At 46.7% G+C, this 23,748-nt stretch overlaps 2 protein-coding genes and 1 long non-coding RNA gene across 3 annotated transcripts; 1 reads left to right on the forward strand and 2 right to left on the reverse strand.

Moving 5' to 3' along the window:
• Positions 1-293: 293 nt before the first annotated feature.
• Positions 294-6,250, reverse strand: LOC149326159 (BEN domain-containing protein 5-like). The gene is made up of 4 exons (XM_089564488.1): positions 6,232-6,250; positions 5,828-5,913; positions 2,322-2,544; positions 294-418 (listed from the first exon to the last, which is right to left on the reverse strand). Exons 1-4 carry the CDS (start codon positions 6,248-6,250, stop codon positions 294-296), a joined length of 453 nt encoding a protein of 150 aa, XP_089420614.1.
• Positions 6,251-6,725: 475 nt separating this feature from the next.
• LOC149326160 (uncharacterized) lies at positions 6,726-11,205 on the reverse strand. Its single transcript, XR_016286581.1, has 3 exons — positions 11,070-11,205; positions 8,912-9,061; positions 6,726-6,788 (listed from the first exon to the last, which is right to left on the reverse strand). It is a non-coding gene; the product is annotated as an uncharacterized LOC149326160 (long non-coding RNA).
• Positions 11,206-20,876: 9,671 nt separating this feature from the next.
• Positions 20,877-22,144, forward strand: LOC149326161 (uncharacterized). Its single transcript, XM_089565130.1, has one exon. It carries the CDS (start codon positions 20,945-20,947, stop codon positions 22,142-22,144), a length of 1,200 nt encoding a protein of 399 aa, XP_089421256.1. The 5' UTR covers positions 20,877-20,944.
• Positions 22,145-23,748: the final 1,604 nt, after the last annotated feature.

The raw sequence follows: 23,748 nt of genomic DNA on the forward strand, positions 1-23,748 counted from the left end.
ACGTTAAAGAACCCCAGGTGGTCGAAATTTCCGGAACCCTCCACTACGGCGTCTCTCGTACCCTTAGTCGCTTTGGGACGTTAAACAACAATAAACCAACCAACCAGCAATAAATGCATTCTGGGCGAGTTCACTGGCCTTGATTTACCTTAGTTTCGTTTCTGTATTTATCTTTTGAACTTTCTCGCGGAAACTGCGTATAATAAAACCTCCCTATAACGAATATTTTTCGGGAATCTTCAATTTTGTTATATCTAGGTTCAACTGTAATGAAAATAATGAAGAAAAAAAACTTAATCGCGGCACGGTCCTTTCCTCTGCATGTCTCCCAGTTTTTGGGACAGGTGTTTCCGGACGGCCTTCAGCCGCTTCTGCTGCAGATCGGCTGGCACGTCGCCCATGTACACATGGAACAGAGCTGCACAGAATCAAATATATGATGCATTAGAACACAGCTTTATATATAGCTGGATATGTGACAAAAGCAAAATTGTGGAGCAAGTAAAATATGGCAACATTTAATTAATTTGCCCTATCAATGTGAAACTGAAACAGAAAAGCTGGAACTAGAAGCCACATTTCCAGCATTATACTTCATCTCACAAGTTGTTTGCAGCACTGTGAAGGCTGCAGTTACCTAAGCCAATTTGAACGGCATGCTCTGCAAAACGTACTCTGCACCCTTCTTGCAGCAACTGGTGGCTCCCTCCCAAGGGAGGAAAGAGCGCAGGAGACTCGGCCGACTCCATTTTTAATAATGGTGACAATACTTCGAGGCAGGCCTCCGCAGTGCTGTGTTCGTGCAGATTTTCTCTGCTAATTTAACCCGTGACTGAAACGTTTCCTTATACTTTCAAAACATTAACCAAACCTGACTTTCCAATTACTGCAATAAATGTTTGGAAAGTTGTCACAACACTGCTCAAGTATTCGAGGGACTATTTGTTGCTTGCACTGGCCAATTGAACAAGAGAGCGATACTTTTCGCAGTGCTGCAAAAAGCTTGAGATGAAGTATAGATGCATAAATGTTAACAAAATTGGCACTGGTGTTCTTTGATATTCCTATAAAAATCGTCTCAAGTATGATTTTTTAAAGGGCCACTGACCAGGGTTTGGATGTTTTTAGAAAATAAGCCCAGTGGTTAGATCAGGCATGGAAGATAGTCCCTCCAAAACACTAGAGAGGCACGCGCCCCGGAAAAGAGTAAAAAATTCAACGCAAAGCTCTTCTCTTCTTGAAAGCGACCTCCTTGCATTTGAACCCCTGAGTGTGACGTCATGCCCGTAGGCGTTCCATCGGTTTGGCGGCGAAGGGTGGGTGTAACCCAACGCCCCGCGTCCTCTCCTCGTTTGCGGCTCTCCATTTCGTTTTCTTTTTCCACTCGCATACATTGACGCTGTCGTGGTATTCCAAAGCGCCATAGAAAAACAGAAAAGACACAAACTCACAGGAGAAATACGCACAAAGACACATCTGGAGGCATGTTTTCTAAGAAAAGCCGGCGGTGTCCGCGGGCCCGCGCTTCGTTCGCGCGCCCCTCTGGTCATAAAACGGAGGTGGGTCTTCCGGAAACAAACATACATGCATGAAAAGTACGAAGGGACGACACGAAACTCCACCCCTGTCGCTAACATCGGAAGAAAGGCTTGCGAGAGAGAAGGACCTCGGAGCAAAAGACGAAGGAAAGGAAGACGCATTGGCACTTTGATTTCCCCGGCTTTAACTCCGCATAACTCCAGTATTAATGCGTCTATTCAAAAAGTGTTTGCGGCCACGAGTTCGGGGTGACGATGCCTCACAACCACCGGATTTAGGCCGGGGGTGTCAGTGGCCCTTTAAGAGCGCAGCTCTTAACGCCCATTCATGGACTGAGCCGCGGCACCGTAACCAAGCGAACCAACGGATTAAAGGCAACCAATGCGAAGACATCGCATGGAGGAAAGCAGGGGAAGATAGCAAAAAGTGAAGTAAAACAGACGATGGTACAGTGGCAGCGTGAAATGGGCCGGTCGCCAACGACGGCATCACCGAGGTTTGTGTGCCCACGTGTGCAGGCGCTAGAGTACCGCCGCTCACTCAGATATGGCGTCCAAGCGGTGCATGCTGTGCATGCTGTCGTCTGCTGCTGTGAAACTGCACTACTTCCCACAATCTCCAGATTAGCAAGGCAGTCGTGATACCCGACATCCACTTGCGGCGGCCGCTGCTGCTGCCGTTACGTGCTACATGAGACATTCCTGAATGCAAGCTTTGCTTCAATCAACATTTTTTTTACTGTCTCGACATTACACTCAAAGCAACTGAAAAAGCCCTCTCACCTTTCAGTGAGGAGACTTTCTCTGGAGAAAGTGCCGGTTTGGCTTCTGTCATCCCCAGTGACTTCGATTTATTCGATATGACTCCTGTCACGCTGCGGCTTCTTAATTGGTCTGGCGTCCAGTAAATGAGCGACGCAGCGCGACAGAACATGGAGTCTGTCGGGGACCGCAGCAAAATTTCCCAGGCACTGCGGTCCAGCCACACGCCGGAGCCTGCATATACCTGCAGCAAATTCCCAGAATTTTATGTGTGCACACTGAGAGCAGTCATCAAAGAGGACCTAAATTAAATATCACTTGAAAACTGGATAGAAAACAACAATATGGACAAAGAATTTTTTTTACAGCAGCAGTGTGTCAAATCATGATCAAAACCCTCTACCTGATACACCTTGCCCATTACAGAAAAATAACTAAGCATCTGTGCAGAACATTAAAATCAAGCTACACTCGACTTCTCAAAGTGAAAGTAGGTTCATCAGCCCAAAATATATTCAAAAGGCCAAACACTGAAAGATATGTGGAAGCAGCTGCGTCCTAGTCAACAGAATTGGGCTGGCATCAGGGTCCATCCACGACGTTCACAGATACCGTTTTTATTCGAACCTAGGCTGATACTTAAAAAAAAGGTATTGAACTCTTAGGCGGGCTTAGATTCAAGGATTTTAGTTCAAGGTTTCATATTCATAAAATACAAAAAAGTTGCACTTCAGTAGCGCCCCTACAAAATGTCCGCAAAAAAGAGCACTGTAGCTGTTACTATCCGTAGCCGATGCCGATCAGACCTCAAACGAGCATTCGCTGCCATTTTGGCCTTGTTCTCTCCTCGTGTGGTGGCATGAGCACATTCAGTGACAGTGGAAGTTTTCATACGTGGTTTTTCTCACGGACACCATGGCACCAACCAGGCGGTTTCGTTATACGGTTGAACCCCGCAATAACGAAATCGCCGGGGAAAGCAATTTTTTTCGTTCTCGTGAGAATTTCATTATTGCGAAAATGAGAGAAAGCAGACAAAAAAAAAAGAAATACCACAGGAACCACGTTTTAATGAAAAAATTGCGTAATTTTGACCTGCCGTCCACGGCCTCGGGGGAGTTTTAACACTCGATCCTCACAACTCAAAATATCTTATGTGGCCACGTCGTCATCATGCGTCGGGAGGAATGACCGCACGGTGAGTGCATCAAGCACATCTCGCGGACTCGCTTGCTTGGTTGCGGTTTCGTCGCCGTCATCGCTCTCGTTAGCGCTGCGCATGCTTCTGACTATGGCATCGTCTGTTAGTTCCTCGTGGACGAACAAACCGTCGTGAACGGACAGGAAGTCGTGCAGACCCAAGCCGTGCGGCGCAGTTTTGTCCACACTCAGAAGAGCTTCCCATGCCTTGCTCAGTAAGGAAAGTTCGCTCGCGTCACCAGACGCACTTGCACCTTCTGCTGTCACTCAGACTCTGGAGGTGCAGCTGGCACCTGCTGGTTATTAAAGCCAGATGGCTGTGGCCATAGACACGTTTGTCAGCAGCGCGTAACGGACCCACTTGCATAATAAACCCACCCACCACTTCAGTCGTTGAGAGCTTACATTCTTTTTAAAGCGCTAACTTTTCTTAGCTCTTTTCTGTGTCAAGCTGTTTCCGCCGTCTGCGGACTTGCCTGTGCACCAAGATATTCTGCGCATGGCTAGCACGGCGTGTTGCTTCTGTGGAAAGGAAGGGAGGGGGCATTGAAGTTGGCAGAGCGCCAAGATGCCGCGCGCTGATAACGTTACAGGGCGTTTATAGTTCGATGGTGGAGGGGTGGTACGCTCGCTCGGCAAAGTTGGTAGCGTGCCAAGATTTCGTGCGCCGTGACAGGAGCGCCGGTGACTGCATGCTTTTATTGACGAATGAAGTAACGCACCAACTGACAGACGGCTGGCCGAGCCAGCGGGCGGATATTAAATTTTCACTGTTGCAAAAAAATCTTAAAACTTTTTCCTGCGCGTAATGAACCGTCCCCCAAATTGGGGTCAACTTTTCTGGAAAAAAAGTTGGTTCATTATGCAAGTATATACGGTTGGTTTCTAAAATGCCTAAAAAACGTTTTAACACATTTTTGATTAGGATTTCACCTGGATTCGACTGTTTCTATGTTATTTTGAGATCGTGCAAAGAAAACTCGCGACCCGCTACGGCAGAAATTTTCGTTGTCGCAGGGCTGCCGGTTGAAGATGTGTCGTTGTTGAGGGATATGAAATACATGTAGCCCTACGTACCTCTGCCGGGGACTCGAAATATTTTCTTGTTGCGAAAATTTCGTTGTTGAGGGCTTTCGTTATCTGCACTTCAAGCACGAAGTTATACTCGCTGCAGAGCAATCTTCAGTTGTGCAAGCCGGGCGGGACTTCAGCGTGGATGAAAAGAATGTTTGCCATTGGAGGAGGCAATGTAATGAAATTTTTGCTTGCGCCGCAACGAGAACGGCTTTCACAGGCCCAAAGAAAGGCCGCCATCCCAAAGTGGAGTTAGCACTGGCCGAGTTCATGAAGTCGCAGAGGTCAGCAGCACTTCCAGTGACAACGGAAGTGCTACAGGCCAAAGCAAGAGAGCTGGCTAGAGAGCGAGGCATTCCCCGGGAACAGTTCAAAGCTGGCTGGGGTTGGTTGCAGAAATTCATGAAGCGCTTTGGCTTCAGCCTCCGACGTCGCATGTCCATCTGTCAAAAGCTGCCGGGCGACTATGAAGAGAACCTGATCGCATTTCAGCAGTTTGTTATAAAGAGGGTGGAGCAAAGCTACGTAGTAGGGCAAACGGGAAACACCAACCAGACGGGTGTATGGTTTGGCATGCCAGTGGCGTGCACAGTGAATGAAAAAGGTGCAAAGGAGGTCAAAGTGTGCTCAGCCGGATACAAGATGCAGCGCATGACAGTAATGTTGGGCTGCACGGAGGATGGCCACAAGCTGCCGGTGTACATAATTTTCGAACGGAAGACTCTTCCAGCACGGAAGTGTTCACAACAAACGTGATCGTCCGTGCCAATGAAAATGGATGGATGGCGAGCGAAATGGTTGAGGAGTAGATAAGAATCATTCGGCAACGGCGTCCAGGGGCCCTCTTGGCCAAACATTCCCTCCTCGTCCTGGACTCCTACCGTCGGCACCTGACCGATGGCGTAAAAGGTGCGCTTGCCAAGGCCAGTACTGAAATCACCATCATACCCAGCAGCATGACAGGGCAGCTGCAGCCTCTTGGTGTATGCCTCAACAAGCCTTTTAAGGATCGGCTGCACAAATACTACATGGACTGGCTTAGTCAAGACCGCGAGCTTACACCAACAGGTCGCATAAGGCACGTATCGCTAGGAGTTGCGGCCAGCTGGACCGCTGCAGCCTGCCTACAATCGCAGCAAGTTTTTTTTTCTGTGGCCTTCAACTTTCGGGTCTCAGCTTAGAATCGTGGTCTGCCTAGATTTGAGTAAATACGGTAATTCAACCCATATGCCCAAAATATTTCATGCAATTACCTTCCCATCGTCCCGGGTGGCACCTATGATATCGGCTCCAGGCAGCTGTAAATCGCAGCTGCCACCTTCAGCGTCAATATCCGCATCTGAGGAGATTTTTGGGAGGCATGAAAACAGTTAACACTTTCTATAAACCCCAACACAGAGCTCCATTGATTCAGCTCCCTTAGACTGAGCCTGCTGGCCACATTGGCTGTGATGCAGAAAGCACTGAAAGAGGGTACGGCTCACATGCAGTAAATTCATGGAGCAGTAACGACAAAGTATGCTACACAGGCCAGAGTTCCCTGCCTACCATGTCTGCTTGGCACTGCAACACATTCAAGCGAAGTGGTGAGTAATGACATAATTAGGTTACTGATAACAATAATTGAACAGCATGTATCACAAGATGATTCGCTCACCGTACACGTCCCGACTCATAGCCGCTCCACTGGTAGACGGCAGTGCTGTAAAAATGATACACTTTGAGTGACATCCACACACCACAAAGCTCATTTAAGCAAGGCCCCTAAAAGAGGAAGTACCGGTTCTGTGCTACAGCATCTATATATCTTTTACACCTAAATAGCCAGCTTACTCGATCTACTAAGCCAAATGGCTTAAGCCACCGCAACTTATCACCGCCCTTGCAGAAGTGTTTACTGGTGGCCCTACAATGTACAGATTTGCAACTGTAACACAAACTATTTCACCTGAACAAGACAATCAGCGTGCAAATAACCTTTATTCTAATATGAAGCCCACATATTTCAATTCAGCTCATTTGAAGGCAAGGGTGCCTGCCTGCCTGCAATGTCAGTTTGGCACAGCGCCGCATTCAAGCCAGGTAGCAATAAGGCAAAATTAGGCTGACGATAACAGTAACACAGCATGCCTCACAAAAGGGTTTGCTCACCAAACTCGTCAGGGCCACTACTGCCAGCCACTGCGGCGGTCGACGGTGTTGAACGAGGCAGCGCTGTGAAATTGATACACATTGAATGCACATTCATACACCACAGAGCAAATTTAACTAAGGTCCTTAAAAGAGGAAGTACATGTTCTGTGCTACATCTCTACATCTTTCACATCTGCAAAATGAAACTTACAACGGCTATTAGCCGAGCCTAAAGGTAAGAACTTATGGAGCTGAGCTACTCTGCAAGTGTAACACAGCACATATTGCAAGCATCTGTGTTCATATAAATGGCTCGAGCCACTGCAACTCATTACAGCCCTTGTGAAAGGGCTTACTGGTGGCAGAGGATTTGCATGGCAACGTCGGACAGTCCCTTTACCAGTCGTTTTTGAACGCTTGCAACTAGAATGTTTCCATCACTGGGCCAATTCTTGCCGCAAAAGTGAAGAAGTTTGCTTTCCTTGAATTGCTTGTTTGTTTTAAGAGGTTTAACGTCCCAAAGCGACTAAGGCTATGAGAGACGCCGTAGTGGAGGGCTCCGGAAATTCGACCACCTGAGATTTTTTAACTTGCACTGACATCGCACAGCACACGGGCCCCAGCATTTTGCCTTCATCGAAATGCAGCCACCACGACCAGGATCAATCCTGTGTCTTTCGGGTCAGCAGCAGAGCGCCATAATCGCTGAGGGCGGCCTTACATGCCGGAATAGCTGATGGGAAAATAGACCACCAGGGAATGTCAGAGCACGCTTCCGGACCTCCTGACATGAAGGTGACCTTGTTAGAAGCGGTGCAGTTTGTGTACAGTGTGTGGTACGAGGTGAGGCAGGCCACAATAAACAACTGTTCAAGAAAAGCAGGCTTTGTGCTCCATAACTGCACTGTCTCGGAAGAGACAGATGACTTGCTCCCCAAAGCTGCCGATGTGGGTTGTGATGTGTGAGTGGCGCAATGGTGTAATGTGGTCTGCCGTTACTAATGAGTGTGGCACTAATGATTGTACAGGTGTGTGTAAGGCTGCTGCCGCATATCCTATTGGAGTTTGCATGTGATGCACACGGGGCGAGGACTGGCACACTTGAAATTTTATCTGTCTCACCTATGCAAATGAATTACTCGTGAACAGCTTACACTCTGCTTAGATGTCAATGCAGAGCAAACTAAAACCCCTAAGTCTCTCAAGTCTCTTAGAAAGCAATAATAAAGAAAGGAGGCAGTCCAGAAAATTCAGAGGATTGAATTAAAGCAAAGCAATGTATATGGGTTTTAACACATGAACAATGTGTTGGGTGAGCTGGTAATGGTTGCAGGCTCTAGCAAACAAAGTGAAGACAACACAAAAACAAGCCAGTAGCCTCTCCTCTCTTGCGTTAGTGCTTTCATATTTTGCGGCCTCGCAACAATGGCTCAGTGGTTAAGGCACTCGGCTGCTCAGCTGAGGGACACATGTTCAGCTCTAGCCGCACCGGCCACGTTTTGATGGAGGCGAAACACAAGGCACCCATGTACTGTGTGGTCTCAATGCACAATAAAGAACCCCAGAGATCTGAATTAATCCAGAGCCCTTCCACTACAGCGTCCCTCCATAGCCCATGTTGCATTGGGACATTAAACCCCATACACCAAACCACATTCCGCGCTAAGTCGTGCATATAGTAGAAGTAGTTGCATATAGTAGCAAGTTTATAAGATTCGCCATTGTAAAGGCAGTTGAATTGAGATGCTGTTAGCTACAGGTGGGCTTAGCCTTGCTGTTTGTGCCAGCAATTGCTCCACAGTAGCGACACCTACAATAAATAAATCACATAATCCGGCACTGAACTCACAAACAAATAATAGTCACTCCTGCAGTCACCATGTGGAGACTAGGTTTATGCCCAGTAAGTCCTTTAAAAGAAGACGTGAAGCCTCCTTTTTACAGAATTGGTCCCCACGCGGGAAAACAAAGGGGGTCCTGCCTTCATGAGAGAACAGGTACTCGTGACTGATTTCTACCGCCTGGGGTGCCTTCACATGCACTGAGGGCGCACAACACGACTGTTTTTTGCATTTGGCTGAGTGTTTGGCTGGGACTTGTCCTCCACTTTGTGCTCAGCTGCAAAGCATGCCCACCACTGTGCCACCCCATTAGCTGAATGAAGTAACCAAAGTAACAGATGCACTTTAAAAGAGCTCACTTGCCTCTGTTTTCCTGCATGCGCAGTTGTGGCACTGTGCTGTTGCGCAGTTGTGGCACTGTGCTGTTGTGCAGTTGTGGCACTGTGCTGTTGCGCAGTTGTGGCACTGCGTTTACCTGAACGTCCATATTCGACGCGCAGATAAGTCTGCTTTCTGAAATGTTCGACATAACAGGTCGCATTAGATGGAACAAAACAAAAAACTAAAACTTCACACCACATTATCATCCTCAGCGAAGATTACTTTACCAATAGTTAAAGCTCTGCCCAAGTATCGCTCTTCTCTCACCCCAAAGTAAATACATGCCACTGCTGCCATATCTTTTTCACAACCTGTTTTCAAGTGCGGGCAAACCCTAGACCTTCCGACTGTTGTGACCACAATTATTTTTAAGATTCTGATTCCAAGTGCTCTTAAAGGGACACTGAGGACAACTCTAGCAATTTTTTTTTCTTAGCAAAATTCGATAGTTGGGCACTTCGTGGCTTAGTTGTCGCTTGTGCGAAAGATGCATTTATTGCTGAGAGATTTGGATCCGAAGTTGAAATACTTTTCCCGCCGCTCCAATTCAAACAGGCGGCTCTCTTGCGACTAAACAGAGAAACAGTGACGTAAACGCCGACTCCGTGATTGCTGGCGCAGTGTGGTGCGGTCTAGCAGCCGAAATAAAAGCTACCGCCGGCTGGGCGCTTAAAGCAGGAGACACATGTACGAAATCTGCTGCAGCGCTGCGCGCGAACTGTTGCAAGCGGTTCACCATCACACAGCAAGCAGGGACACATGGAGCGGCAGCGACGAATGCGTCGCTCGGCTCATCCTAAGCCCACAGCCGGTATCGCACTGCCACCCCGAAGGAGTGTCCGACAGCTGCCGAGGTGTACCCCACATTCGCATTAGTAAACACAAAACAGCCTTGTTATCAGAAAGACTGCTTGCTATATTCGAGCAGCGGCAAAGCACGTCTGCACAAGTACCGAGCTTTCAGCAACGGCGTCGATCGCGGGCGCGCCGGGCGACGAACTGAGCTGTTTCCTGGCTGCCGTAGTCGTCGCTGCCTATACCGTGTTTTGCATCGAAGACACAGCGGACAGCACTGTAATAAAAGTATACTAGTCTCGTCATTGCTTTGATATGACCCACCTCTCACAATAACAATGATATGTACGATTTCCACGACACCAGCGCAGGAAGCAGCAGACACCAGGCGAGGCGCCCCGAGCAGCAGCAGCAAAGCGTTTGTGGGAAGAAATATGCATGTATCGCCGCTACCACTGCTATCGACAACCAAGTATTGGTCAACGATCCTCAAAAATGCTCTATTTTTGCCAGTCCTCTGCATCAGGCTTTGTTATGCCCGCGAATAAACAATTTTAGCCCAGCCCCTTTTTCTGACACCGGCGTGCGGCATCCAGCCTTCCAAGATGGCCAACACGCCGGCCCCAGCAGCGCACCTATACGTCATCGTGACGTTACAGCTCTCAGCGCTCGCATTGGCTGCAGCCACTTGTCGTTGCGACGAAGGGCTGCGGCGGGTCGTTGACATCTAGCCTGTTGGACGCAGGTGGCGAGCTGTGTTCGGACGTTGCGACGATGTTCGTTACCGATCCTGATAACGCAACCCTGTCAAAGAATTCCGGCCTGCACTTCAGCGGCCTCAGCCCCACAGAGCGTGCGATGCTTTGGGGGGCAGAGGCGGCTGCTTTCCGCGAAGAGCTGAAGCATACCGAAACTGAACTGGCCGCCTGTCGCACCGCCAAGTAGTTTTTTTTTTTTTACTTCCAACACACCGGTTGTATTTTCTCCGTCTTCCTTTCGTGATAAAAGTTCCCTAGCGGCTATGAAGCAAAACTTAATTTTCACACGTGTAACCTTCATGCCCATTTGTCAGCCTCAGAGATGCGTGGTGTTTCTCTATTTCATCATCCGCCTTGTACTTGCGAGATTAGGCTGTGGCGGCGACACCTGTATTTTAGCGCTTGCTCATTTCTACCTTACAAGAGCTCTGTTTTCGGTAAGACTGGTGTTTTTGTGATTAGGGGCTGGTATTCTATCGATACAAGCCAACTTCAATTTCTCCTCAGTGTCCCTTTAAAGCCTGCCATTATCTGCTTGCCTGCTCTCTTCTTGCCCCCATCTGCATGTGACCAGATTATGCACTCACCAGATGAAAATATTTTGAGTAGCAGGCTTTTCTGCAGGTCCGCGTTTAGTGCGCGAAGTTCTTTAACTTCCGCTTCAAGTGGCTCGCAGCCCCCTTCCCTGCATGTGCAGGTGCAGTGCGGAATAGCATTGGCAGAATCTTTTTCTGCCAGCTTTCCTCTCAAGTCCTCAATCTCCTGCCTCAACGCCTGGAGTTGCTGAAGTGCAGGACATTGGCAAGTGGCTTCCACCTCTCCTGCCTGGTCCTGCATTTCCTGCAGGAGGTCCAGCTCATGTTTCCGCTGCACCTCCTTGCGCAGCTTTTTAGCTGGTGGCGTTACCTGCAATTCAAAGTTTAGCAAGGCCAACCAAAACTTCAAAATGCCACAGCAACGTATTCACAGTTTTCTACGGTTGGCTTCTTGAAAGCAAAATCAAAATGACTATATACCCCCAGCACCCATTATGAACAAGCTGCAATCCCATCTCATCCTTCGTGCTCCCATACAGTGAAGCTGAAATAGAGCTTACTAGCCCCAAAAAATCTAAAACACCAAGCATGACGCTACACCTACCAATAGCAGCAGGTGCATGCCACTTCCTTTCCTTATGTCTCTACAAAGCTATAAGTAGAGCTAGCCATTATGCTCTTAACCTCTTATCACATAGCCTATCATGTGTGACACAGCATACTACTTCTTTCAAGTAGTCACGAACAATAAAAGAAGTCTGCATTATTTTCCAGGGGATGGTTGCCAGACAGCACACTGTGCTGAGACGTTGGCGCCGAGGTCTCGCATTGACAGACCCCTGTGTCTCCATGCGTAGCCTCCTAATGCCACCATTTCAGCTCCAGCAAAATGGATAGACGAGACACTGGTGCAACGCAAGACAAGTGTTGCCGCTTAGTGGTTTTGCCTTAAGATTTAAAATAAATAATTCGTAATGAACAAGCCGCAGTCACAATACCTTTTCTTTATCCTTTGCGCTGCTGCGTTTCACGCTAGCAGGCACTAGTGGCCTCCTGCGCCGCTTCTCGGAGTAACTTGTCATCTCCTCTTCTGTTTCTGCAATTGCAGAGAACAGGACAAGATGACCAAACAAAGCAGTGCTTCTACAGTGCTTTTTTTTTACAGTTATGGCGAGAGGTATATTTTGCAGCATTCTTCATCAAGTCTCACCGGGTGAGCCAGCATGGTGTGCAGTGCTCTGCGGTGGTGGCTGAGAGTGGCGTCAAGAACAACGGCAAAGGGTGCCCACCAGAGATTAGACCTACTGTCACCTAGTGTAGAGACTCACGGCTAGCATGGCATCGTTCAGGCCAGGCAAGTATGTAACCACTGAGGCATGCCAGCCAATTACTGGGTGTTCCAAACCTGGAACAGCTTTCAGAATACTTGTGCGCATGCTGACACTCACCAATTTCCAGGAAGTGAAAAGACACAGTAACATGCCATAGAAGCTACTGCCTAACTCCCACTGTTAAAACTTAAAATTTCTGAAAACCTAGAGGAAACAGAAACATATGTACCCAGTGCACCTTGTGTACCCATGGAATACAAAAATACACCTGTCGAGAAAGTGTGTGAGCGTGCACACATGGTGGCAGCAAGTACGGAGCTGCACCTATGACTGGTAGCTTTAAATGTGCTCCAAGACCCTTTCATCCCACCGTGCTGTGAGAGACAAAACAGACATCTCTGTAACGTTTTTCAACTTAGACGCTGTCCTGAACAGTTTTCCCTAAGCACTGCATAACTTTTCAACCTCATCCATATGCACTTGACGAGCGGTGACCGAGAGCCACATGCCTCTGGGACCTCAGAAGGCCAGTGTAGGTCTCGGTTGGCTGGTTCAGTATGCTTGCTGGGACTGCTCTCCGGTTTCTCGGTGTGCAGCGGGGCACCTAAAAACTGCCCCAGCAGGGTGCACTTCCGATCAAAAGTGGCCAGTGCAAACTAGTGTTGCTGATAAAGGATGAAAGTGCACACCAAGGCACACCCCTGTGGATGATCAAGAATGCTACTACACTCATTCAGACCGTGATTTATCATCCTTACAAAGGCAACTGAAAACATCACATGCCATGCTTTCGATACTACAGTAATGTATATCCCAGAAAATCACTCTGAAGATTACTTTAGCAGCACCGATATACATAGCTTGCATGTGACGTCATGTCAGCGCACTCACTGCTGCGCCAACCATGCTTATGAACCACTGGGCTGCCGCGCATGCATAGATGCAGACAAAAGGCCGCATTCCATCCTGACATGACCTCCTTTCTGCTTTTTGCGTAGAAATACCTCCAATTTTGACTGTGCAAACCTTTCACGAGGGTTACATATCGCAGCTATTCATATCAGTGACTGCTTGGTGCAAGAAAAATGTTTGTCCGTATGAGAGGTTGACCACCCATGATGCATCAGAAACAGAAAATATCTTGGCCTTAGGCTGTTCCTTAATGTGACATGGTAGCATTGTGAAGTACCTTATTGTGCCCCATGAATGAAAGTGTACAAATCGCTATAACTGCATGTTAACTTCGCTGTTACTATGGTGAACTTGTCAGTAACCCAGCTCATAGAGGATGTTCGAAGGGCTCTCACTTGCGCAATGTTTTTTTTTATGCTCTCAGCCAGCTAACTTATCTCGAGCTGTTAATGTAGCATTGCTGTTAGTGCTCATCCCTTTCTAGCTTTCTGGATGCTAAAATGCAGTTCACACAAATACTGATATCTTCAGTAATCATCATTCAGGCAGCAAGACAGACGCATGGCAGGATCACTACCCTTGGCACACAAGCCTCGACATGCTATTTCAGGAGCTTAATTCACTGGTTTTCACTCACTCGTTATTCACTGTGCGCTAGTGGCATGCAGAACCTTTATGCTTGCCACTGTACTTACAAAGTAGAGGCGAGCAACGGTGCCTCTTACGGGTAGTTCAATGGGTGGCCGTCACTTCAACACACACAATCGTGCTATACAGCAAAGGTTCCCTTGTTTCACCATCATGACACTGTTGACAGTTGACTAGAAATTCACGATTCCCGCGGTCGCAATTGGCACTTCTAATGTGCACATTCTCCCACTCAAAGTGGTGCTGTGGGATCCTCCGCTTTCAACAGAACATTGTGTTGGTTAAGTTACCTTTCCCAGCCATCACTGTGCTTGGTGGAACCTAGTATCTTGCACACAGCTGTACTCAAATGAGGCAGCATGCAGGTTGTGCCGGCTAGTGGTTCATAAGCATATATATAAAAGACCTTTCTGCACTTCACATTTTTCTACACCTTGTTACGCTTGAAAATGAATAGCTTAAGAATGGAATACGTTACAGGGAAGCATAGTTAACAGATGCAATCGTTTAATGCGCGTGCTGGAAAGACCTAATAAATGGTATACGCAGGTGCCTGGTGAGCAGCGGCAGTTCAGAAGGGCAGTTCAGTAATTTCACTGCCAGTAACAGTGACATGAACCGTGCTGCAATATATTTCACGCTTATTGGGAGATTTTTTTCGCCCTTCATGCATGACTACTCTTTGCAATTTAACAATTAGAGTCTGCATTTCAGCTACGAGATTAATCTGAAGGAAGCGTTTCACTATCACACAGGACTAATGCAGTCGAAGTTTATGCAGCACAGGCGTGCATAGGCCTGTCTAGAGGGCCTCAAAACGCGGGTGCTGCATTGCAGGGGCAGTTCTAGAGCTGGAACACAGCAAGAGACATCCAAACGACACCCGAAGTACACTGCGCCAGCCTAACAAGGCAGCTCACTTCTGCACACGAGCCTGAACTCCAAGTGTGCCCGACTCGAAACCCCGAAATCGTACAGGCAAGGTCAAGAGAAACACAAGCCCATCATTATCCGCGGACTGCACACTTGTGCAAAAACAAAGGGATACATGCGCAGTGGCAATTGCTATGAAATGCACTCCGAACTGCACTGCACACCTGCCGTAACACGTTTACGCACATAAAGAACTGGTAGTGAATTGCAAAACGCAAGCACAAACCACTTACCGGTGAGATGAAGGATTTTTGCGTCGTAATAGCCACCTTGGGTGGCATCGTCGCCGCGCCAGTAGGCCTGGTACAGCTTTCCAGGATCGAAATCCGCGACATTCTTAGGCGCGAAATGTTCGATGTCGCCGTGCTGAATGGTCGCGACTGTAAGGTCACAGACATATTCCACAAGCACAAACATTTTTGAATTCACGCTGAATCCCACGCACTTTTCAAGAAAATAATGCACGTCTACACTCGCACTATGATTACTCGCACCAACGCACTCTAAGGAAAGCAAGTGAAGGCATAGGGCGAGCATGGCGAGCTGTTGTGCGCGAACCACGCATGCCGGCACATCTCATTGGCGCTAGCATTGCTAGCGCTATTTCATTAGCATCGCTAGCGTATTTAAACAGACAGAAATATGCCTTTTGTTTTTGATACAAAAATTAAAACGCAGCAGTGGCTTCATCTGGAGGGGAATGATCACACACTAGTTGGTCTGTATGTCTTTGCATTCGTTAGGAATTAGTGTTGCAGGGCCCGACGGTGTGTCCATCAACGTTTGTCACTGATTTATTTGCGAGTTTTATTTCACTTATCATTACATGCGGACAGCATCCTAGAACTTCGAGTAGCACGGACATTCAAACTCCTTTCCTCATTACAGCTTTTTGACGCCTGTTTGACAGGCTAGCCTTGTCACGTTTGCTGTACGAATCAACGTTTTTAGGTACGAATAGCAGGTAGCAGTTACCTTGTCTATCGTACGGCGATCCTAAAACTGCCTAAAAAATGACACATGGTCGTTTGCTTAAACTGCTAGGAAAGGAGGGTGGTCACTTAGTAACAAAATTTGTTCCAGTAGACAAGAAAAAAAAAGAGGCCCATCTTGTCCTTTCCCCTTTTTTTGCATGGACACTTACTGTACTACGTTGTAATAGCAGTGTTGAGGCCCTAATTATTTCATAGCAGAAACTAACATGTCTTACATACGCTGTTCGATCGTATCAAGCACAAACGTCTGAAATGCATGGCGAACTTCCCTGTCGGTCTGGTGTTCTGGAGATCGTGCAATGCGTCACAGTTTACAGTGAGGCCATGCAATCACACGAAGACGTGTCCAGTGCAGATGCTCTTGCATGCAGTCCACGCCTTAATTGACTACGCATAAATTGCTGATATATGCTCCACGAAAGCAAGTTTAATTCTCTATATCGACCCTGCCTGCCTGTATAATCTAGTGCGCCATAGGCACGTACGCTCTCCCGGTGCATTACACACCTAGGCGCGCTGTGGGGTACCCGATCGACGGTGCCCAAGCTACACACACATATATAAAAAGCACCGTGATAGAAGTATCCGGATTAATTTCGAGTACGTTGCACTGCACGACATTTATCGCACAGTATATGGCCCGGGCCTTTAATGTATCTCGTCTCCGCGCTGAGAAGCAAATTGCAAACGCCCTGCGCATATGCCGGAGGTGCGAGGGGCACGCAGACTAGTCCGCCACCTGACAATCAGCAATTGCGCTCTCCCTGGCTTTAAGACCCAAGTTTTTCATCAGTGACGAATGGAAATGTGCCGTCGTCGCCGAATACGCGCATCTTGGAATGCTAGGATCGAATAATAGGAGCTCAATACAAAGCCCGCAGAACTACCGGTTGCGATGCCAGCCGGGCCCGTAGGGTTCTTCCAGCCGCACAATGCAGCACATACGGCTGTCGCTTTGCTTGGAAAAAGTTCTGAGAATTTGAGGGAGACCGGCGGCGACCGGATCAGCACGCGCCCGGGGTGGCCACAGATGCTTCGAGCAATATGCACCAACATGAATGGCTTCTAATAAAGGACGCGATGCAATCAATCAATCTCACTGAAACGTGGCCCGCTGGGGTGGACCTTTTATCCCGTGTCCTCGCGGTAAGCATCTGACGCCATGGCCACTGAGCCATATCGCGCCAGGTGAATACATGTATTAAAATGATAGCATATGTTTTCGTACAGGACGTTCACACATTAGATTGTTGGAAGCTAGGGCGCACTGTGCGGCGCGTTCGTTGTTTGATGCTCAGAGATATAATCGTTTGACATATGTGCGACCCACCCAAATATAATACAGCCATGCACGGCCACCGTGGTTCTTGCATATCTCGTCTCGGTATACGCATGGAGGGTATACGCCACGAGCTGTGGAACTGTGGTAGGCTAGTCTAGCCACCCTAGCTGTGGACCAGCTCGCGTCTACCGCACAGCCAAATCCATATCCTTGTCCACTCACGCGTTCTGGATTTCTTTTTCTCTTTCTCTGAATAGTGAGACTTCACCTGAGATAAAAGCGCGCAAAACGCTAGCTTCAAGGGCTGGCGTTCCGTGGTGGCTTCAACTGATATCGCGATGTCAGGAAAGCCACGACAGCGCTACAGGCGTTACCTCGAGCAGGGAACCAGCGTTCAAGTTCCTAGGCAAACTGTGTCCAATGTAAACAAGAGAGCCAGGACTTCAGCTATTGTTCAGGTAGGTGCACATGTGGTGCAATGAAGTGCTTACGCAAGGCCTCCGGAATGAAGGGAGGAGAAAGAGGGGGAGGGGGCGTTCTCCCCCCTTCCTTCCTCCAAACATTTTTCCACAGGCCCCTGTTGTATCCCCAGTTGCAAGCCTGGTCAGGTCTCTGACAAATGCTTACATTCCAGGGCTTATTAATATAAAGCGCAGTGAAGCTGAGCTTGTTGGCTTCATTGACCACTGGATCATAAAACTTTCATTTCAGTAGCCTACAGAAAATGTACCATTTTTAACATGGTTGATCACTCTTTGTGTGGATCTTAAGCTGCCTATTTTAATGTAGGTTTTATATGCATTAACAAATAAGTCTTTGAACAATGTGAAATAAATATATGCAGGGTCAAATGTATAAATATCTAAATAAAACAAATAATCAAATAAAACAAACGAGGTCTTGCCTCTCACTCAAAAAATAGTTCTGGAGTCCCTGTACTTATGAGTTTTCAGCAAGAAGTTTGCATCATTTGCACTCACTTGCATCACTGCAATTTACTAATTCGGCCATGAGTGCGCATGGAAAAGTGATTTCCTAGGGAATGTGTACTGAAGCGGCATACACTTGTGCTTAATCAGCATCACCAGCTTGCTTGCGGTCACAAGGCATTCAAACTCACTTTGCCGGCACATTTGATACAGGCAGTTGAGTGCCTGTGAACAAATGTTGAGAAAATATTATGTAAAGGTACGTTCATGTATTATGGTTTATGGTTTATGGGGTTTAACGTCCCAAAGCGACTAAGGCTATGAGAGACGCCGTAGTGGAGGGCTCCGGAAATTTCGACCACCTGGGGTTCTTTAACGTGCACTGACATCGCACAGTACACGGGCCTGTAGAATTTCTCCTCCAAAGAAATTCCAGCCGCCGCGGCCGGGATCGAACCCGCGTCTTTTGGGTCAGCAGCCGAGCACCATAACCACTGAGCCACCGCGGCGGCGTTCATGTATTCAATATTCATTTCACATTGCATGTCTGGTAATAGTTAACAGGTGCAGAGTAGTATGGTACCAAATGGGAGGCAGTAAACAATGACAGAAATTTTAGCATCTCTGCCATTTGGCTACTCCCTGTTCCATGACTCATAGACCACATTGTAACAATTGCGTTAGTCCACTGACATTTCAGTGTTTACAGTTTACTGTATCCTAGTAGTAACTGAAGCATTTTATCAGTATATTTGTCCTTTTGGCTTTCTTGATAGACTTCAGAATCGTTTCTTTCTCACCACTTGAATGATTACACGTAATTCTGTGACTGCAGCTGACGGCTTTTTTTTCACGTTTTCCTGATCTCTTTTTTTGCACTCTTCTGCCTTTCTTTCTTCGAGTGCATTCCCTATGGACAGCACCATTTTCAAGTTGTATACAGCTGGCTAAAATCTCATGTTTCTCATAAGGAGCATGTATTGTTATTGTCAGCATGGCTACACAAACTTCAACCATTGGGAACTTTCTTTATTGGGCAAAATGCAGTTGGTGAAGGATAAAAAGTTGGATAATCTATGCACGCACAAATTCAAATTGTTCATATTTATTGCAAGCCACATGATGTTTATTTTCATTTGCAGGACAATCAGAACCAGGCAGCTGGAGGTTCAAGCCAGCGTGAAGGCAGTGAGAGTGAATCTCCGAGTGTTGGTGGCGGTGAAGGCCCAAGTACAGGCTTGACTCATATCAGCCCAGGGACAGCCCCAAATGATGCTGCAGATCCTCTTACATATGAAGATGAAAGTGCTGCCTTTGCCAGTGATGGTGGCCAGGACTGTCAGACAGGCTACAGCACGGACACTTCAGACAAAGAATGTGTGGAATACACCGTAAATGAAGACATGGGAGAAAACTGTGATGATGTCGAGGGAAATGAAACTGACAACCCAGACTTCTCTGACGACTTCGAGGCCTACCTTGGGAAACTTTCTCAGGAAAAGCTGCCACATCAGTCCACAACAAAAGCACAAGCACTGCTGTTAATCTTAGCTTACATCGTGACAGCAGGGCTCACTTGGTCACAGGTTAGGGGCCTCCTTGTCCTTCTCAACGCCCTCTTTGGAGAAGTGGTTGTGCCACCAACTACCTATCTACTAAGGAGGGTCTGGAAGGACAAAAAACAAGCACTGAGGCTGCATCTGTTCTGCTGGAATTGTCATGAATATCTTGGCATTACTCATGAAGTCCCTGCCAAAAGTGAAATAACATGTAACAGCTGCAACAGGAAGAAGAGTGTGAAAATTTGATAGCAATGGGAAGTTTTTTCGTCATGTTTGACCTCAAACAGCAACTAACAAATTTGATCAGGCATTACAGCTCTGTCCTGTTTCAAAATCTGGAGAAGTTTTCGACAGTGATTCGTGAGCCAGGAACTTACAAAGATGTCACTGATGGTGACCTATACAGAAGCATTCGGCGACAACTCAACATGTCATGGAGTGACATCACACTGACTTTTAACACTGACGGGGCGCCTGTGTTCGAGTCGTCCAAGAGTTCCATCTGGCCTATTCAGGTCATGGTAAACGAACTGCCCGTAGAACTCCGGTGGAAAAATGTTGCACTATCAGGGCTGTGGTTTGCAAAGGACCACCCACCTCTGCATATTTTTATGCGCAGGTTTGTTGACGAGGTCAACAGTATTGGGACAGTTGTTTGGTCCCATGCTGGAACAATTGTGAAGTCATCGGTACATGCGGTTATGTGTTGTGTGGACTCGCCGGCAAGAGCATCTGTCCTCAACATTAAGCAGTTTAATGGGTATTACGGGTGCAGCTGGTGCCTTGAGGAAGGTACATGTGTTGATGGTAAGTTTAATTCACACTTTCAAAGGGGGTTCATTTCTTAATGGGTCCGCAGCAATACTGACTAACTGACAATTAGGTGTCGTAGTGGTATTATGAAAGTGTGGATTTAATGGTAAGCAAAAGCAAAACACTTATACCAAGCAGCTAGGCATTCATTTTAGGTCCTGTGTACAGTGCCTACTTATTGCTCTGTAACAGATGCATGAGGTTTATTGTTAATCACATGAGCAATGTTTTAAATGTCATAAAATGCATATTTCTATGTTCTGGAAAAGCTAAGCTCCTTAATTACTGGAAATTTCTTGTGCAGCTAAAAATATAAATTGAGCATGTCTTTCTATATAATACACAAAGTGCTGCAAGCTTTAGGTGCAGTGTTGCATTTGGAAGGTTTAGGCTGAATTTTGTGGGTCAGATTACTAATGAAAAGGAATTGAAGCCTACATGCAATTTTTACAGGCACGGTCAAGTAGCTGTACCACGGCCAGCTAGCCTGTGAACGGACCCATGGGCGTGTCCTGGAAGCGATGCGGCAAGCAGGGGTACAGCAAGTAGCAGTCGAAGGTTTTAAGGGGCCATCTTCGTTGATAAAACTGAAGGGCCTTGACCTTGTGTGGGGCCTACCTCCGGATTACATGCATTGCATCCTCGAGGGTGTGACGAAGCAACTTGTTGACCTATGGCTGTCGCTAACAGGCTCTGCATTCTATGTCGGGCGGCATGTCAGGCTGTTAGATTCCAGATTGCGATTAATAAGACCTCCCATCACCTTCTCGAGGATTGGGCGACCCCTCTCGGAGCGTGCTTACTGGAAAGCAACTGAATGGCGTTACTGGCTTTTGTTTTATAGTATTCCATGTTTATCCGATCTCCTGCCTCGGCCATACTTGGTACACTTTGCACTCCTTGTAAAGGCAGTGTTTTTGTTGTTAAAAGACACTGTAACTGAAAGTGACATCTGTGTAGCTGAAAGGTTGCTGTTTTCATTCGTTGAACAGGTAGCTAGGCTGTATGGCAATGCAGTGATGACTTTCAATGTTCATCAACTGCCTCACCTTTCCAAAGCTACACGTATGTTTGGCCCATTGTGGGGAATGTCCACATTTCCTTTTGAAGATGGGATTGGCCATGCACTGCGGCTTGTGTCAGCAGCCAAGCTTGTTCCCATGCAGATTGCTGAACGGTGCATTATGCACCAAACCTATCGGAGTTTGGGCAGGCACTTGCAACTTCCAGCTCATTTGGCTGGCGCCAAGAAAGATATTACTGCTCAGTACAAAAAGAGCCACCAAATATGTCCTCTTGGCATGCCACAACCTATTTCAGGTTGTTCTGAACATCTGAGAACTGTTTTAAATTCACGCTTTGGCTGCATTCCTGAGATGTCCAAGTATTTTCGCGCGCAAATCGGTGGCATTATTGTACACAGTTCAGATTATTTAACACCAAAGAAGACATGTTCTTGCTATGTAAAAATGGTGGATGGTTCTTATTGTTATGTACTTGGAATTTATGTAATTACAAACTGTATATATTTGCACTCTCAAAGATTGATTACCTCGCCACTTGTGTTTGATATGCCACACATTAAGCGGTGTCAACATCCACCAGGTGCTCAGAATAATTGTTTGTATCGTTTTGATGATGTGGCCCTGCAATGTGTTTTCTTTAATGTGAATAATGTCTCGTACTTGTGTGATGTGCCTAATCAAAAGGAAAGGGACTGATACAGTAGTGAAGGTGGTTTCAGTGTAATATTATTTTTGTTTACCTTTCGGTACCTCATTAGTGTGTTTATTTTTTTCAAATTAGTTTTATGGTTTTATGGGGTTTAACATCCCAAGAGGACTCAGGCTATGAGGAATGGCATAGCTATAGTAAAGGGCTCCATATAATTTTGACCACCTGGTGTTCTTTAACGTACACTGACATCGCACAGCATTTCACCTCGATCAAAATGTGACTGCCATGGCCAGGATCAAAGCCACATCTTTTGGGTCAGCCGCCAGACACCGCAGCCACCAAGCCACCTTAGAGGCTATTTTAAAATTTATGGCCACAAAACTCATCACAGTTAATGATTATGCTGCTTCTTTAGAGTGCGACAAAAGGTCATTTCATAAGAACTGAAATGCCAAATATTTACACAAATGCATTAAAGAGGAATTTGTGAGATATATGTCTAGAAAGTAAACAGTACAAAAATGTAAAAACAGCCTGCATGGCTGTGTAATGCTCCTATTCAGCACAATCCAAAGGTAACCACATTTCTTCATTTTCCCACATATTTTCTGCATTATTCAAGCCCTCGTTTAGGCTGCCAACCAACTTCTGAATGTCATGGCCATAAAATTAACACTCTGCCATCCCTGTAAACCTCATCATACCTTGTGTCGCTTTGTGTTGTATCAGTGAACCATTTTCCTGCAGGACGTTTCTTCACATAATGGAACAAGTGAAACTCACTGGTCGCCTCACCCATGCTACACAGGGAATGCTCCAAAGCACTTGAATATTGCCAAAAGCGAGGAGAGGGTATGCATGCTGTAGACCCTGGCATTGTTGAAGCATCTGTAGGCACATTGTCATCAGTCCCTTTCATTATGATTGGAATACCACAGCCATTCTAAATTTTTGTGGTTTATAGCGGCACTACTTTTGTCTTGAGGCATGAAGTTTACAGGCACAATGCCAGTTTGTCCCGGAAGACTGTGACCATCAGCTGCGTGGGATGGAACTCTTGAATACATGTTCTTTTGGGGAAAACACGTGCTGCACTGTTTCTTATTTGGATATAAGTGTGTGGTGGAAAACCATTTTCTTGCCCGGCCTACATTGAGTCCAGTGATTGGTCTCAGTATTGTGAAGAAAATCAATAATGGCACATGGCCTCATGCTCTTTTTTTGTTTGCCTGAGCATCCAGTCTCCTTTCCCATTAATGATTGCACTATTTCACTACATTGTGTCTATTCATAACATCACTGAAAACACAAGCATGTCTGTAATGCCCGACAGTCTCTTTATTCATCTGTACTAAAAGCCTACTATGGATTGCACCTAGCAATTGGTGGGAGTCTGGATCAGTCCAAACAATTGTAGTAGCTGCCGTTTATATGAACTGTTTAATAAGGCCAGTTTTTCACTTGAAAGTGTGTAGTGCAAATAATGTAAGTGACCACTTTGTTTGGCCCATAGGCTATATAACATGAAATCAGCTGATTGCATTTATATGATACAAGAATATTATACACCTTACCTTGCATCCTCATAAGCTGATTATGCTTTCTGCTTGTTTTGTCGTGTGTTTGAGATGTTTGCTGTTTTATTTAA

Source organism: Amblyomma mixtum, chromosome 10 (assembly GCF_055824585.1).
Source record: "Amblyomma mixtum isolate Tamu chromosome 10, ASM5582458v1, whole genome shotgun sequence".
In the NCBI taxonomy this organism is placed as follows: domain Eukaryota; kingdom Metazoa; phylum Arthropoda; class Arachnida; order Ixodida; family Ixodidae; genus Amblyomma; species Amblyomma mixtum.